The 18350-nt window shown below is 35.4% G+C and overlaps 1 protein-coding gene across 1 annotated transcript; it reads right to left on the bottom strand.

The window, feature by feature from the left end:
- Positions 1–12606: 12606 nt before the first annotated feature.
- On the bottom strand, positions 12607–17680 carry LOC135693428 (vesicle-trafficking protein SEC22b). The gene is made up of 5 exons (XM_065211913.2): positions 17449–17680; positions 14821–14930; positions 13970–14130; positions 13494–13640; positions 12607–13169 (listed from the first exon to the last, which is right to left on the bottom strand). The coding sequence occupies exons 1-5, from the start codon at positions 17521–17523 to the stop codon at positions 13015–13017; spliced, it is 648 nt and encodes a 215-aa protein (XP_065067985.1). The 5' UTR covers positions 17524–17680; the 3' UTR covers positions 12607–13014.
- Positions 17681–18350: the final 670 nt, after the last annotated feature.

Raw genomic sequence — 18350 nt, 5'->3', positions numbered from 1 at the left:
TTCGAATGAATATTTGTCATTGCCTAATAAAATTTTCTTAGTGAATAATTTTAAGGATTTTCGAATGAATATTTGACATTGCCAAATAAAATATTCTTAGTGAATAATTTCAAGGATTTTCGAATGTATTTTTCCAAATTCTTTTGGATGGAAATTTGGTTTGAGAATTTCTTATTTCTTCTGGAGATCTTTCCACATTTTTGCCCTCTGTTGGAAATGGACAAAATGACTGTTTTGAATATCCCGAAAGAGAGGGACTGTTGTAAAGAAGCTAGAATTGAAAAGACAACGATAAGAGATATATGGGCATATTATGGTATGGAAGAAATAGTAGGGATATATAAGTTATTTTTATCTAAATTTTATTGTAGACAGTGAAATCTTTTTCCAAATTTGCGATAAAGTTTGATTTTCAAATATCTTTCCTTTCAGAGGTTTTTAACTCTTGCTTCTAAACTTTAGTGGATAATAAGGATAATTTATGTACCATTCACGACTCTGCTAATTTTGTTGTGATGATCGAAACTAAATCACTTTTTGTCAAACAAGGATATCATTATTTGTTAATCAGGAGAAATAATGAGCCGATTTAGGGATCTTGCGACAGAATAGGTTCGCCTTTGGAATAGAACCAGAACCACATTCCTTCCTTGCCATTTTCGCTACTTCCCTTCTTTTCGAATAACAATACTCAGTTTTGTACTTGTTATCATTTTGTGTATCTGCTAAACTAAACAAATTGGTTTAGCACTGTTTCGGATTCGAGGATTAGTTGTTGATCCAGACAGGTTGTTTGATAAGGGAAAATCAAAAAACGTAACAGTGACTTTGTTTAGCCATTCTAGTTGCGATAATATATAGATTATTTGTTTTTGGCGAGTCAACACTCCAGGGTATTCCCTTTAAAGAGGAAAGATATCTAAAGTAATTTCCTTAAAATAACTGTCACAAAGTGCTCGATGCTGTGTAGGAAAGGCTGGACACCAAGGACCGCGGATTATATTACAGATTGAGGAGGGCTCAAACCTTAGGGGGGGGGGACTAAACATGCTAAAAACCAAGAGCAGTGCGATTTTTGTATTGTTTGAAGTAAATTTTGGAAATTATTTACCCCCCAAAGGTTTAGTTCAAGCTTGAACAGCAAAGAATACGAAGAGCTGTCTTCATTCCTGTTTCTCAGATAGGAAGCACTGTGTTTCTGCAATTCGATCAAACTCAAGTTCTCATAATGTTACCAGCAAAGTTCCACAGGGCTCTGTCCTTGGTCTTTCTCTTTTCCTAATTTGCATTTATTACTTCCATCCCTAATCGATGAAGCTATTGGGAAGCTGAAAATATCAATCCTGTTTGAATATAAACCACCATCAGAGAAAAATAGGAAAAGAGTAAAATGTGGCTCATATCTTAAAATCTTGGTCCAAAACCCAAAGCAACATGGTCTTTTTCAGCTTAAATTTTGAAAAACTTCGCTCATGGATCCGTTTATAAAGTCTCTCCCATTGGCTTTCTTATCTTTTTAAATCTATGTGATCTGCTATCAAAATTATGAAAGACGGGGATGAAAAATAATATCTTCAAACATTACCATCCCATAAGATCGCGGATCAGTACATTACCACGGAGCCTTGTGCTAAAATGACACCCCTAAAGATGTTAATGGGCCACCCACCATACATGAATTTTGTCAAAAATCAAAACCTACTTGTTTTAACATAAGTGTTTCCATTATATGTGTTTGCAACTTACCCAGCTGCATAAAATGTTGGAATCATAACAAGATTCCATATTGTTATCTGTTAAAAGGTTGGTGTCTTTGGTTTTAGCTTTGCTACCGATAGAATTCTATTACAAGAGCTCTTCTTCCACTAATGCCATGTATCCTTCTTCTTTCTTACGGGTATTGTGTTTTTAGGTCAATATGTTAATTATTTATATTCTTGAAAGTTTTTAATATAAGGTACCTAGTGTGCAGTGTATGTAGATAGTGGAATTTTAAAACCAAATGCACTAAACTGAATCTTATTTGCTTTCCAGTTTCAAGATATGATCAAAGCAAACTGTTATTTTCTTATGTCTTAGTTCATCTTATATCCTTTTTGTATTTTTGCTGTCTTGAAGAAGGAAGCGTAGTGAAATTTTCTTGGAAGGAGAACTGTCAGTGACGAATGAATTACAAATATCTCAATATAGTTGAATGGAAATTGACAAATATTTTCGTAAAGCAGGTAAGGAGCGAGCAAGTATATCTTGGACTAGAGGTTTCATACTATTTCACAATTTAATTGCGATATTGAGCTGATATAAAACTTTATTTTCAATAAAAGCATAAAATCACAACGTGATAATTATTTCAATTATAAACACATTGTGATTTATAATCAGTTGTATTGTCACTCAGGAAGATGCTTTTGAGAGATTCAGTATTCCTCCTATTCCCATATAAACTTCTCTTAGTGATAATGGTAAAATGCAGCACAAATATGCCCCCTTTCTGATTTCAGGACTGGTTACCATCTTTCAGACCGTCAAGAGTTTAGAGTCGGTCCTCTTTGTTTCTGAATATTCTTAAAACCAAGCAGTTATCAAGTCGATCCGAGTCTTGAAGACACTGGTATTGCTGGCATACGTATCCAATAGGTATTCTGTTGAGATCATTGATACATATCATGAATAGTAAAAGAGGAAGAGAAGAGTCCTTAAGGTTTTTTGATAAAAACTAGAGATGAGTCAAGTAAGATACGATTAAAAAAACACCATTAACAGGCCCATGCATAAATCATGAATACATCTTAATAGTCAGTTTGATACTGAACAGGGCCTCCAAAATCTTGATTTCTTCCCAAGTATTACCTACAATCACTGTCAAAAGTCTTGGAACACTAACGTCAGTTTTCAAAGGCAAATTCAGCCACCCCCCTCTCCCCCAAAGAACAATGTTGAATTACTATAGAAAATGGGAAGGGGTTATGGAGTATGCTATTTCTTGTGGCTTGTTTGATATTTTTCTATACTTTCAACATTGTTTTAGGGAGAAAGGGGGACGGAAGTAGTTGTATTCAGGAAAACAAATTAAAAATAGAAAAGCACAGCGCAAAGTGCTGGGTGTTCTAAGTAATTTTGGTAGTGATTGTAGGTTGATATGAAAGAAACACATTGAAGACAAACAAGTTGGTCGGTATATGCAGATCAATACTAAGATTTATTTCTTCGCATTCCTTCAGCCCGATTCCAGGTGATAATGGAACAATTTTTATTCTGAGATGGAGTTTGATATGAGAGCGCGGGATCTTTCATGTACTATTTATGAAGACTACCGACAACCAGTGCCGCCATTCGGAGGCTGCTCTTAGACTAGTCGAACGAGGCCAGTACAACATTTTGGGAGCAATAATCGAGTTTTCATACAATTTACAACAATCTATAAAAACTTTCATAGAATGACGGTTTTTTTTGTTTTACTTTGCCTACACTGAATAAGGCACAAAAGTTGGCGCCAGTTGAGGCAAAAAATCTTAAGGTCATAACAATTAGCCCCCAGTGATCCATACAGAAAGAGAATGTCTTTTAGAGAGTACGCTTGCCCCTGGACAACAGCATGAGTTGCAATTTATAACATTTAGCATAATGTCCACGACATTATGATGTTTCCATACTAATTTCTTAGTAGTCGTAAGGCTTCGAGATTTGACAGTAATTACTATTACTGTAATCGTATTACAAAGTTTCTTTAAAACGTTCTAACATATTTTTTAAAAACAAAATTGGCAACTTTTAATGAAATGTTATAGCTTAGAAACCATACAAGGAAATATAATTCATTGAAAAGTTTAATGTGAAGAATCTGGGTGTCTTCCAAACTGAAGGCATTGCTTGTTCTACAGTTTCCAGTAGTGGAACTATTTCATCAAAAGATGGTGATGATAGAAAAGAGAATATTCTGTTTTTATTGGGCCCATAGTAGCTTGGAATCTGGGGTAAAAGGAGCATTTTGCTACTCATTGGTGGGAGTACTCGTAGTATCCGGTGGGGCGATTCCCCCATCACTGAGCATGTTAAAAAATGCCCTGTATCTGCTGCAGGGTAGATAGGATGCGAGCCTGTCAGAAACTTACCCTTGAATAGCATTCAAGTGTACCCATTACACTTGCCTATTTCTTATTTACGTTCGCTAGAAGCTAATCCATTTGCGTTAATCTTGTTCTCATCATCGGCTGCCACCCTAGCGGTTCTTATTGCAATGGTTTTCTTACCAGTAGAAGCGTCTACAGTTTCAGTACTTGTCTCTCTTCCCTCGAGATCTGAAATATCTCAAATATTCGGTGCAAAGAAATGCGGTGACATGTAAGGGCGTAGCCGATAATAACAGTTAAAGGAAGAGGGAGGAGGACTTCATCCAAGTATCATTTCTTGAATGAGATAGGACTGCCCAAATTTTGCCATGAATTTGGCTTGATTTCGGGCGCTGCAGCCCTCCCTGCCCCTTTGTCTCATACGACCATGGTAACACGGTACCTTGACATCAAGCGGCAAGTCAAAAGGTTTACACAATGCTCAAACAACTACCTTTACTCGAAATTTATCAAGGGCCGCCACTATTAGCACCCCGACACCGTCCGCCATAAAGATTCGCGGTAAAAGTTAACAGTAGCGCCACCTTAACACGCCGCAATGCCGTTCCTTACCGCAGCCTTAAGATGTCATTGTTTGACTTCAACCCTCCAATCAGAGCCCCAAAGTATTGTTTATCCGGACAGCTAAACAATGGCGCTAAGTCTTTGAAATGTGCCTGATCAAATGATCCCGCACCTTTGTGATGATGTGCCGACTGAAAAGAGGAGAGCTATAATACCTCATATAAGGTGGTATGGGATAGATGGTGGATCATATCTGCCATCCTTCTTTAGCTGAAAGGTAGACTACGAGAGACGTCACAAGATAAAACGAAATGGAACAACAGCAATCTCGCAATCACTTGCGATTCAGTATCGACTATATACTTTCATCGGACATCGAAAGGAAGAGGGTACGACGACAAATTGACGAGGCTGGAAACCCGAATCAGGCAGAAGTGAAACATGCGACATCAGACTCTACGACTGAGAAGGACACTTTACCTGAGAAACGCGGATCGCATTCTCAAACAGGTTGGTAGACAGTGACTTACGTGATGTTTTCGATACAGCACATTACTGTACTCTTTCTCTATAGAAGTGATATCTGTATACCGTTTTATTGATAAATAGCAATTTTTACTTCACATAGAAAGCATATAAAGCATTTTTCATGATAACACATCGCTTATTTCCTTGTTAGCATGCACCTGCATTTAATCATTACCTAATCAGATAATTCTTTTCTTTCAGCAGAAAGCAAGCGACTTCGCACCATTTTCACCACGAATCAACTACAACAGCTTGAAGATAAATTCCGAGAATCCCAATATCCAAACCCACAAGAGCGGTATGACATGGCGGAGGAACTCGGTCTGTCTGAGAAGAAAGTGAAAACATGGTTCCAGAATCGTCGCATGAAACTGAAGAGAGATTACTGGAACTCAGCTCACAAGAGAGCACAACAAACATCGTTTGCAAGCACCATCGCAGTTCCTTGCAACTTGCCCTGTCTGGTGAATGCTCAACCGGTTCATCGCAGCTGTCATTTCGAAACCGGGCTCCTATACCTTCCACGTCCGGAAAGCACACTTCAACAGCAAACCATCGACTTCTCGATGACCAGAATGTCTTCACCTGGTCCATTACGAGAGCACCATCGCCTGTCACACTTTGAGCCGTACACGGAAGTGCAACCCCTTCGGAGGAGAAGTTCAGAAAGTCATCACGTATCGCCGCCAACTGAAAGCTTTGGGCATGACGTCAATGATGCTAGACGCACCTCTGCTTATAGAACGTCCAATTTTATAAGCACCAGAGATCAAGAAAATACACCTAATGTATTCCTTGCTTCTTCCAGAAGAACGCACGAAGAACATTTTTCAAGTGGTTATAATTGCTTAACTAAGGACAAAATGGTTAAAACCAATGGCATATGTAAACGTAGCCCTATCATTATTTGTTAAATGTTATTCCCAATATTTTCTTTAGATTTGAATATATTATCTAGATTGTATCATATTTGGTATTTGTTAATAGTATTTTATTTTTATAGAGAAGCTATTGGTCAAAAATGCTGTATTATCTAAATAGTCTCCTTCTTGAGCATTTTGCAACATCATCAAAAGTCGAATTTGCAATTTACTAGAATAAAAAATTAGTTTGATGCTCTTGTAGAAAATCTTTACTTTCTGAAACATTTTTGATTCACAATTATGCACTATAGATGACAACCAAATATTTGAATTTTTGAAGATAAGGAGGTCTGGGTCCTGCTGTCATCTTCGCGCCAAATTCAATTTCTGATTGCGTGATCAGCTACAAAACAATGGTGAAATATTAAAGACAGTAGTGAAATATCTTTTCTCTTTGGCTTATTTAACATGAAACCACAGAGGCGAACAAGGAAAAGGAATTCAGGACAGGTAAATGATAAGGGCAGCAATGCAAGTTTTGAAATATTCTTGGCCTCATTAAAGTATAATGCAAAATCGTGTTATGGTTGCCATTTCTTAGGCCTAAGGTATTTTTGTCGAGCCAAGTCATACATTTGTTTATATTAACCTAAGAACAATTCCTTAATATACTTAACTCAATCCATATAATGTCTTTGAACGCTCGAATTCAGTGCAAGATAAAATTCCTTTACATTTTAAAAAGTTCTTCTACACAGCCTTGCGATTCCAAGATCTTGTCCTAATTGTTGCCATTGCCTTTAACAACAATTGTTTATTTTTTAAGTCAAATACTTTCTTTAACAAGTACAAGACAAGTTTTATTTCGATGTTTCAATTTGTAAAGAAGTACCTACAGATAATTTGATCTCAAATCAAACAGCAAATATTATTATACTTACCGTAAAAGCTCTATTAAGCACCCGGGAGGCTTACTTTTTTCAGTCCTAGAGGGGAGCTTATTAAAAAAATGAAATAAAAAGTGTTTTGATAATGCCTTTTTCTATTTCTTTGCTATAAAAATATCATACAAATGTTCACAGAAAACTTTGCTAGCAGCTTCGAAAGTCTAGTTAACCACTTATAAGGTTCTTATGCGGGATAACCCTGGGACATTTTCTAAATAAATTTCAACTGACTTCTAGGCGCACAAGAATAAGTCTTTACATGGGTCGTATTTAATGCACACGATCTTATATCATCACACCCGTCAAGAGACTCACTAAATGCACATTTTTTCCTTGTTTTCCAACAAAGACTAAAGAGGGGGGCCTAACAGAGAGTGGGGACTTCTTTTAAGTTTTTGCTTGATAAGGAGGGGCTTATTAGAGAGGGGGCTTAATAGAGATGGGGCTTAATGGAGAGAGTGGCTTAATAGGGCTTTTGCGGTATGTCAATAATTTATTAATTAAAAGAAGGGCCACTAGGCTATGCATGTCTTGTGGAAAATAATAAAAGTGTTAAAGAATAACATATTATTTTCAAGGTTCAATCCAACCCTACTAAAGCGGAAGAAGAGGACAACAATCTTTCTGAAAACCCGTCAACCCAAAAATATGTGCCTGTTTTTGGTAAAGCAACAAGGTCAGGTGAAAAACCTACCTCAGTGGATGTGGTCGATGGCATAGCTGAAAGTAAAGCAACAAAAATTAGAAAAATAGATGATTCTGAGATGATTCAGGTATCAAAATTTTGATTCAACGTTTTGTTTAAGACGCTTCCTAATGCTGGTCTTTGAACTTTCCAGAAATATCTCTTTGCACCAGAGGGCGAGATAACGTATTATCTTCATACTACATACTCCTGTTTGTCCATTTGTTCATTGGCTTCTTCATGCTACATGTTCCTGTTTGTCCATTTGTTCATTGGCTTCTTCATACTACATATTCCTGTTTGTCCATATTTTCCTTTGCATCAACGCATATTATTGAGATTTGTCGGGAAAGGTGGCCAAGCCGCTAAAGTTATTGAAAAAACTATCGAAATGAGCGTTATATTGCATAGGGTCTCTCGGAGTCCTAATAATAGTTTGTCATGTTAATTTCTATCGATTGGTTTCAAAATCAGACACCCATTGCAATTCATGTTTTTAGATATGTACTCTGCATTATTTCTCTTTTGCTTCTGACATTCAAACAAAATCTGAAAAACGAAAATGAGACCATAATTTTCTATCAACGCAAATATAAGATCCAAACATTTACTTGATATCGTTGTTATTTGATAACCTCGCTGAATGAAATCGTTGCCTGACATCTAATGTGAGACAGAAACTTGACTTTCCTTTGAAGTTTCTTTCTATTTAGAATGTTGTAAATTTTTGAATTGTAAGTGCCTTTCATGTTCGAAACTTCGACGACCTAGAGTCTATTGCCGCCATGATAGTCACAGTAGTTGTATGTTAATGAGTTTTTCTCTTTAAGTGATTGTAGAAAAATATTATTTTAAATAAGAACTCTTTGCCACGCAGATTTCATCAAAGGAGCAAGCCATAGGGGAAGTACTGACAAGAAGTTTGGTAATTGAATTGGAGGCTTCATCAGCAAAAGATGTGTCAAAAGGAGCGGAAAATGCGTCCATTAACAACACAAACTTAGAATGTAATGAAATGAACAGTAATCAAACGGATGATTCTAAAAATTGCGTACAAAAGAGTTCACAGCGTGTACACGAAGCAGCGGAAAAGGAAGTGCAAGATAGCGGCCATGAAGGCTTGGATGCTAGTAAGATCTTTATACCTTTAAACAGCAGTACGCTGCTACACCCTGTTAGGGTGGAGGACTCTTATTTGCAGAGCATTTGCTGGGCAGTAAAAATGCTTACTCTGAAATACCTTTTAATATTCTTAAATTTTGATCAAAATCTGGTTTTGCTTCAATATTATAGTCAGGAAAATGCTCAGGGGAAAATGTTTGGACCTATTGGAAAATGTGATGATGCCCTTTCAAGGGCAATTTCCATTAGCATGTCTTCAGCAAAACGATTGGTCGTACAGTTCCTAAAATTGGAATTTTAGATAATCCAGCGTGTGTTCATAACCAATTGATATGTATAGGTAAAACGTGTTTTTCATTATAAATTTGATTTCTTTTAGAAACATCACAGTCATGTGAAAATATAATAAAGCAAAAATTCAATGGAAACATTGAAGTGCCTTGCTTTACAGGTTCAGCCGAAGAGTCAAATGTCAACCCTAAGCAGCTGGAAGAAGAGAGTAAAGAAGTGAATGACAGTGAGAAGGTAGTTGAAAGAGAAAAGGAAAAAAACTCGGAGTGTTTACCAGTTGTCGTTGAAGAGGCAAATGATATTGTGAATGAGAAGCTGTTTCCAGGAAAGGAAGAAGTATTGGAGATGGAGGAAGGAATCAACCAGGAAGAAGGGCTGAAACATGAAGAGTCAGTTTCAGATCGTCAAACAGAATCTTCTTTTGAAGCTGTCAATCACAAGGAAAAAAGCACCACCTCGAGACTTGCTGAGAATAGTCAATCAAAACAAGGCGATTCAAGTGAATATCTGCTTAAAACAGATCAATTATACGTAGTGAAAGATGGAAATGGAGTTAAGAATATCAACGATAACATGTCATCTACACCAAAAATATTGATGTCTGAAGTAGCATCAACAACACCCTATGTTGTGGAGAAAGCCGAGGAAGCAAGAGATGAATATCTGAATGAAAACTGCGGAAAAACTGATCTGCAGTTAGAATCTGGCTGTACAGTGAAAAACAGTGAAGAAAAAGGCAATTCAAATGTTGAAGATTGTCCTACAATTATTAGTCGCATCCAAGACAATTCAGAAAGTTCCACTGACAAGCAATGTTTTTCATCTGTAAAAGAGAAGGTAGGTAGTTGTATAATCACGGAGCAAATGGAGGGGAATTCGTTTATAATAAAGAATAAGAATCTCCCAGGAAAAGAAACAGCAACACAGGAGTTGATTGATTTCGACAAAGATGAAATGATGACTGATTCTCAACTCAATATGCTAGACGACGAAATGTTGAGCATGGTGATCAAGTGAGTTTTCAAATTATTTTCTGACGTCTGCAAAATATTTCAAAGTTGTCCAGTCACTCATAATCATTAATTTAATTTTTTTCCCTGCAAGTTTGATATCTTAAAAACCTTTGAAAAGATGGGCATTGAATCACGTTCGGCACAAGAAAATCCGGTACTAAAATTTCAGTGAATTCGTTTTTAGTTGACACATTATCAGCCACAATTTTGTTTCGACGTAAACTTCTAGAAGAACGAAAATTTAAGGAGAAATAAACCATAGTGAATAAAGAAATGGAATAATTCCTTAAAATTATTGTATTCTCAACATAAATCACATTATTAAGGTTACAAAGCCAAAATGTGCAATGTCAACCAAATAAACGGATTTGATGGGTAGTCCCTAAGCAGAATCTAGAGAAAATCTTTGTATGAAGAGCTCTTGAAATGCTGTTTAGAGAAATTATTGACAACCTTAGTCAAAGTAGGTGGAAACATAAATTTTCTGGTATCCTTATAATTCAAAGGAAACTTTCGGTGAAATACTAATTTTTAGCAATTTTCTAGGTTGTAAAGTTTGTTTAGAAAAATATTTCGGTTGCAATATTTTCAGAGGAATCAATTCCGGCTCGTTTGCTTAATCAGAAGAAAATTTTACTAAAATTTTGATTATTATTGAAGTACTTTGGGTAGAAGGTATCTAAAATAATACGTTAGCAGGGACTCACACACAGTAACACAGCATTGGTCATGATCAAGACTTGGTAGATTCACAGTAGCAGAATAATCCAGCTGTTATGATAAAACACAGGGCTAAAATAGCGAATTATTTACTGATTTTAATTAATGCAAAATTCATCGCTATTAGCAATCATGCGATTTTTAGCTAAATTGGGCTGAATAGTAAAACTTCAACTCATTGGCCAGCTCTAAAATGATCTCAGATACTAAACTTATGATTGATTATTCTCTAGCAGAAACGGTGATAGTGAAATAGAAAGTGAAGAAAGAGAAAAAAAGCAACAAAAAACAGTTGAAGATTACTATGCCAGTGGTACATTGTTGATGAAAGGGCTGATTGATGAAATATCTGGTGTGACGTAAGCATGCAATTAACACTTAACCATAGCGTACCATAGCATTTTATGCAAGATCTTTTAAAGGCAGACCATAGAGATAGGGGAGAATTCTATCTCCATTGCCCAGACAGAGTAACTATGTGCATATTTTCGTTAATCAAAAAGAGTTTCAACATACTCGCTTGCTCATTATAACTTTCGACAATAAGCCTCGTATCAAATTCATTGTAACTCTCCAAGGATTTCTTATGGCGCCTAAACCACAAATTTTTTTCAATCAGCTATCTTGTTCAAAAATGTTTTTTAAACTGCGTCACGTTATATAGTTTTTACGATTGCCTTTCTGTCACTTCTTTAAGAATCAAAGTAAAAGTATGATTTATTCCGTGACACTTTATAAGTTGCAGTGTCACTAATTGCATTCAAACTCTATTTTACTTAACAACAGGAAAACAATTGTTTCAACGAAGAAATTTGTCGACACCCTAAAAAGAGAACGACAAACGCGAATAAACACAATTTGGAAATACAACCAAAGCAACATGAACTAACCAACAGGTTTGCGAAGGAACAAACATTTTCATTTCCCATTCTTTGTACTTATTAAAATCATTTAGCACCCTTATGATTTGTTAACTATCTTAAGACAGAAATATTTTCGAGACATTTTTAAGTCTTTACCTTTATGAGCATGAATTTAGATTTTGTTGTTTGACTTCTTTAAGAAACTTGTTTTTGATAAGGCCACTTAAACAGTATTTCAACAGTTTTAAGTATTATGAATTTGATTTTTCAATGTCTCTAAAACTTTTAGAGCTAACATAAGCTGTCAACTGTGGCTAGTACAGGCTGTATTGAGAGAGTTATTGAAGCAAGCTATTTGCTGTTACTTAAAAGCAAGCAATAGGCAGTTATTGTGTTCTATGAAAATGACTGGACAAGAGAAAATGAGGCCTATAATTAAACTAGCATAGACTGGGTACATCTTATCTCAGACGAACGAGGAGCCGATTGCAATGGCTGTCAAACATTTAGTTGAATATATTCAAGAAATACACCAATAAGCAATAACTTCTTTTTAAGTAAAATGAGGAAAGTCTGAATTTTGTCAAATGCTAACTACAATCCTTGCCAAAAATAGCTGAGACATTTGAACAAAAAAGGAATTCGCGTGCTATATCTTCACATATGTGCTGGTGACCTAAACTCAATGTTGGTTAAGATGGCTACGGAATAAGCGGGGATCACTACATCAGATACCAATCCAATCTCAACATTGATTTGAGGGGAAGGGGAGACAGGTGATTTGTAAGTAGCTTCCTTTTTTGCAAGTGTCTCAGAATTTTTGGCCAGGATTGTAGCTAAGACATAACCCAACAAAAACAGATTGAGACAAAATTGGTACACTTTAGGTCTGTTATTGAACGTCCGAAATAAAGAGGAACCAAGCAACAAGAAAACTTGCAGCAATTCATGTATTGTCAATGATAACATTTAAAGACACTAATAATTTGAATCTAAAGACAGATTATAATGTATATTATCAAATACTTTGAAATATATACTTGAACTGTGCCAAATTTACTAATGTCTGCTAAATTGGTCAAAAGGTGTAAATACATTTTACGATACAAAAATTATAATCCAAAGCAAAGAGAGACTTTCTGATAAGGAATGAGATGTTTGACAGCTTGAAGCAAACTCTTGAGGAACATCACTTAAAGATTAAACAATATACTTTTAATATTATTCAGAATGGATCTCTAGATCAAATGCAATTTTCTCCCGAATCAGAAAAAACCTGCACTTCTAGCAATGAGTATTGTTTAACCATGTCTGAATAATTGATTTTCCTAATGAAAAACTACATAAATTATAACCACCAGTATCTTACATAAATTATAAAGATGAAAAGTACAATCCCAATTGCAGCATATTTTGCATATGCTGATCTCAGGTTCAAATATTTCGCATCTTTTCTATATTTCTCTGACTGATATCTCAATTCACCTGCCTTTTCTCCAAGCACTAGAAGGCAAAAAACATAACATTTCATTACCTTTTTCTAAGACAAAAAATATGTAATACAGGGAAGTGCTGATTTTACCTCCAACATAAATGAATTTAGCTTGCATTGTGTTTTATGTAGACATATTTTACTGGTGTAGGAACTTCGTTAAAATTTGTATCCAAATACTGTTGCAGGTTATTCAATTAAAGAGAAAAGTCAGCTATAAAAATATATCTTCAAAGTAAAATCTCTAAACTGGTAATAGGTTTACTGTTGTGCAAGGAATAATTTTAAAACTTTCTGAAAATTTAAAGATCAGATGAACTCGAGTCATAAATTACCTGACAGCTGTTCACCCCTTTGAAGAACATCATCTATATTTTGCATCATGATTCTTTGCACATCTTGTAGCTCATCACTGATCCGACCCATATTTCTTCTATTTCTGGAATCCATAAAGTTTTTTCTTGACTTCTGAATATAGGTATCTAGAAGAAAAGTCAGTGGTCTTGTTTATTATGTTCTTATATAGTATCATTATTTTGTTTCACTACCATTACAAAAATCTGCTATATGCCAGATATTGGCTGGAAATGGGGCTCAGATGGGTTTGGAAAGATTCAGCCCTTTTGGACTCACGCAACTCTCTGCTAAGCTTATACTTGATATAACCAATTCCCAATGGTTAGGTTAGATGGCTAAGGGAGCTAGCATGGCATTAATAAAATGGGACTGAAAATGGGCTCCACTTGCCACTCCTGTCACCAACCAGGTAAAGAAAAGTATTAGGTAATTAAATATGAAACAGTCTGCTCACCAAACTCAATAAATGAATAGGGTCTTGTTGCTGTAGCAACCTCTCCACCATATTCTTTATTAAATTCTGATTGGATATCTTCAAGATAACCAAATGCCAATCTTTTCGAAAATGTCTTTTCACAAAGTACTAAATAACATATTCCTGAGTCAATTGAATAGCTGGAAAGAAAAATATTCTCTCAATTATTATATCATTATCATTATCAAGCTTTTATTAATGGAGGAACAAGATAATTTGTAAAAGGAAGTTGAGGTTAATTTTAGAGGAAATGGAGAAATGATTCTTGAAAGCCAGTCTCAACTAAGAACATAATGGCCTAGGTGCAAAAATCCAGACTTTTTAACTGAATTCATATATGCCATCAAGTATGAAAAATCACACATGCTTGGATATTTTTCTATAAAACAATCGAGGAGAAAAGGCAGCTTGGAAAATAACTTAAAATAGTTTTCTCTATTAAGTTAAAGGCACAATATCAACCATATCACCTTAAAGGACTTTCATAAAATCATTCTTGGAAAAGTCAAGCATGCAAATTTGTTTGAAAAGAAAAGTAAAGGTGAAGGATTTTCTTACACTTTCATTTTCAAAAGCAAACAGTAAAATCATGATATTGCCTTGGTTGCATGGTCGATGACCAACTTTATACCATAACTGGACCAAATGTTTTCAAAAAATTTTTTCTGCAACATATTTTTTGTACAATTCAAGTGGCGTCATCGCTGTCAATTTTGCAAATGTTATACACACACAAGGATGATTGGTTTCTCTGTACCTGTACATTTTGGAAAGGAGCTACAAACACACTAATAAATCAACCTAAACATGATAGAAATATTATAACTTACTGAAACACAAATGGACCAGTTTCAATGCTGCACTTTGATGGAGACCTTTCATTTAACTTCTTGAATAATTTCTTGGCTTGTGACTGGTAATCTTGCACATCTCTCCCAGACTACAAAAGGACAATAAAAATAGTTTTTTGAGTCTTGCAACTAACTAGATTGTAAGCAATTGTGATCTTAAGTTGTTTCATTTTGACATATTAGAAATGACTAAATTGTAATATGCATTGATGAAAAAAGTAACATTATAGTAATTATAAGAAACTTCTTGAAAACCAGACAGCACTTTGTTGGACTGTAACAAGTCAAAGGACAATATTTTTTTAATAAATGAGAACCAGATTATATGGGGGAACATCATAAATGTCTTAAAATCAATTATTTTACAGTTGTTAAATTTTTAGTTCATTTGAAAAATTGTTGTGATAATGTTTAAACTTGGTATGTGAATAAAAAAAATGAGATTTGAGATTCTGAATAGGTTGGATCTCTCATATTGAAAAGCAACAGATAGGTCTTCAAATGGGCCCAACTGCTATGCATTTGATCTGTGAACACATTTCTATCAGATGAGGTAAATACATATGTAAACAGTTCTTGCAAAAATTTAAATTTTATTAAACAAAACTTTATTTTGAACTACCCAGCCCTGCTGTTGTACCAAATCATTCACAAATTTTTTTTCGATTTTTCATCCATTCACCGTTTTGTCTGGGTTGATATCATTTTTTTTGCATCTTGCTATCTACTAGACTACAAAAACTGACATCAGATTTGAAATCCTTATCTTGAAATTAGTTTATACTGAGAACTTCATGTTGCTTGAACTGTTCGATCGTGAGTTACTTTGTTTTGAATATTTAGATATTTCTTTAGATTTGACTGAAATTTGCTGCTCTAGTGAAAAATTTCACCACAACAACAATCTCCATTGAAATGTATTGGAAAAGCTAAATTTTGAAAATGGATAATTCGCTGCCTGACGGCCCAAACAACATAAAAATTTTTGGCACAGACTAATTTGAACATGAAGGGCAGATAAAAAATTGCCCAGAACAGAGAATATGAAAAAACAACAGTTGGGCCAGTCTACAGAGTGTGGCATGTGCACACACAAGATTTTTTCAGAGGCTTGTCTAATGCACACAAAAACATGGGGCTGCACTCACATTTTTCTTAGTACTGAAAAAATTTTAAGGACCACATTTTTTAAACGTTGCTTTCATGTCTTGGTCTAAACAACATTTTCTTTGAAATGCTGATGCTGTAGCTGGGACTTTAGTATTCATGACACAACTTTAACTTGTGTTGGTCAACATCAGAACTATCTAATTGTCACAAGTTAAAAAAGTTGCTGTCTACAACTAAATTAGAGAAAATGTACTGATTTTAGCTATGTGCATTTTATGAGCAGATAGAGTTTCTCTAAATGATAATCTGCTTCTGATTTGAAAAGCTCTGGCATACAAATACATTTGAATGAAATATGAGCCACAGCTTTTTAGGGTTCCTCAATGAATTCCGAAAGCTATGTGAAGTTTGACAAGGGGGGTTCTGGGGGCCCCCAGGAAAATTTGTAAGGGCCACACCCTATAGATTACTGCAGAATGGCCCTGGCTCATTTCATATCTCAGTATTTTGATTTGATATTTTGAAATGACCTATGCTTGCCCTAAATCCATTGATGCCCAGAAATAAAACTCTAATGACTAGCATATTCCAGTTCTCTGAGAAACTACAGTCTTTGGTTTATTCTCAATTTCCTAAGCAAGGGCTGGTAAGAAGAGGCATTGCCGGTTACTAACAAGGGGCATAAAAGGTCTGAATCAAAGAAAGTAAGATTATTTGGGAAACTACAGTAGCTGGCTTGTGCCCAAGCATGATTATAGGGTCAAGAATCTACTCTGTAGAAATAATTCTGTGGACTGAATTATGTTAGAATCAACTGACTGAGTTAACTTTTAGGGAGTTGCATTTCAATTCCACACCCCCACTTAGAAGTTTGACTAACTACAAGGGATGGAATTAAAATAATTGAAATTAAATCATACAAAATATATGATTGGCCCAATTTTGTGGAATGCTTGAAAGCGCTTTTGCAGAAATAATTTCTGTGCACACAGTGAGACAAATTGACAAATACCTTGCCCATTAGAAGCTTGCTGCACACATGGGATCGAAATTGAACAGTGTGCACACACTGCACACTTCATCAGCACACTTGCACACATGCACACATTTATATTTGCTCTTGCACACACAAGATCTTGTCGAGAACTGCCAAGCTCTGCAGACTGGCAGTTGGGGACGACATGGACTTTGTTCCATTCTGTAATCATTGGATTTTTGGCCATTTATCACTAAACTGATCACTAAGATGCCTCCTATTTTATTGTAAAGATTGCAGACCAAGTGTGTTTGCAAATAAAACCTTGTCTGGCTGCAACATGATTATGGAAACTTATTTCGTTTCTGTGTAGAGCTTTACTTGCTTGCTCAAGAGCCCTTTTAGCAAACCTAAAGACTGTCAAAACAGAATAATTAGAACTACTCAACCTACTGTTAGTAAAGTAGTAACCACAAAACTATTAAAAAGATCAATTCAATTAGGTTTCTCGAAATGCTCACCTGTTCATCTGGAGGTATTGATGCTGCCAAAGGTAGGCCATCAACCAATCGTGCAATCATCGTAAGAAGAACCATCTTCTATTTCTTCTATTGCCAAAATAAAACACTGTACCGTAATTGTACCTTGAAAAACCTTCCTTTGAACAATAATAAACTATTTTGAGCAAAGTTTGGTCTCCATCTCGGTAGACGTGTAATCGTTTGCGTGTCCTTTACAGGCCTCTATTGCAGATACCCTCGGTTTGAAATGGCGCGAAATAGTTTAAAAAATTGTTACCATAAATCCTCGAATTGGCACCTCATCGTATCATCCATTTCTTGAATTCGCTTCCTCCTTGGAAGCAAATTTTTCTGATAAACGCCCATCCCCGAATAAGCCCCAGCCCTAATATGCCAACTTTTGCGTTTCAACAAGTAGGGGCTAATCGAGATACAACAGAAAATATGATTCACCGTTTATAGCCTCCGGATATCGGGGAATAAATTTTGAATTTGCGCCGAAGGCTCTACGTCTTAATGCTAACGTCAAATTTTGATTATTTATTCAGTGGTGTGTCAAAAGAAATTAAAATCAACGACACACTAACCATAAGACAGCTGAAAGCAACTATCGATAACGAAAATATCAATATTTTGGACTAAAATATTTTTGTGTTTTGATTTTTATGTATCTTAATATCTTAGAAAAAGTTGGTAAATAAAATTGCAAATGAAATGAACTGAAAAATCGGGAAAAGCTACGAAACGATCTATTTGCTAGGAAAGTTGCATAGTAGATGATTTTTATAAGGCACCACTAGAACAAACCTCTTTGAATTAGCCACCAGGGGCCTAACTGAAGGATTAATGTTACAAGTTTCTCATTCCTCTTTTTTGGAAAAATTGAAATGAAAGCCAAAGGA

The sequence above is a fragment of the Rhopilema esculentum genome, chromosome 11 (assembly GCF_057945365.1).
Source record: "Rhopilema esculentum isolate cy_ngs chromosome 11, ASM5794536v1, whole genome shotgun sequence".
Taxonomy (NCBI): domain Eukaryota; kingdom Metazoa; phylum Cnidaria; class Scyphozoa; order Rhizostomeae; family Rhizostomatidae; genus Rhopilema; species Rhopilema esculentum.
The sequence above is the reverse complement of the archived record's forward strand: the minus strand, read 5'-3'. Positions and strand labels throughout refer to the sequence as shown.

What these genes read in the sequence shown, in the direction of transcription:
- LOC135693428 (XM_065211913.2), bottom strand. Translation starts at nt 17,523, where the DNA reads ATGGTTCTTCTTACGATGATTGCACGATTGGTTGATGGCCTACCTTTG. An exon ending in CAATACCTCCAGATGAACAG is followed by an intron (nt 14,931 to 17,448) that starts GTGAGCATTTCG and finishes GTCCTTTTGTAG; the next exon opens with TCTGGGAGAGATGTGCAAGA. An exon ending in AAGGGGTGAACAGCTGTCAG is followed by an intron (nt 13,170 to 13,493) that starts GTAATTTATGAC and finishes TTTGCCTTCTAG; the next exon opens with TGCTTGGAGAAAAGGCAGGT.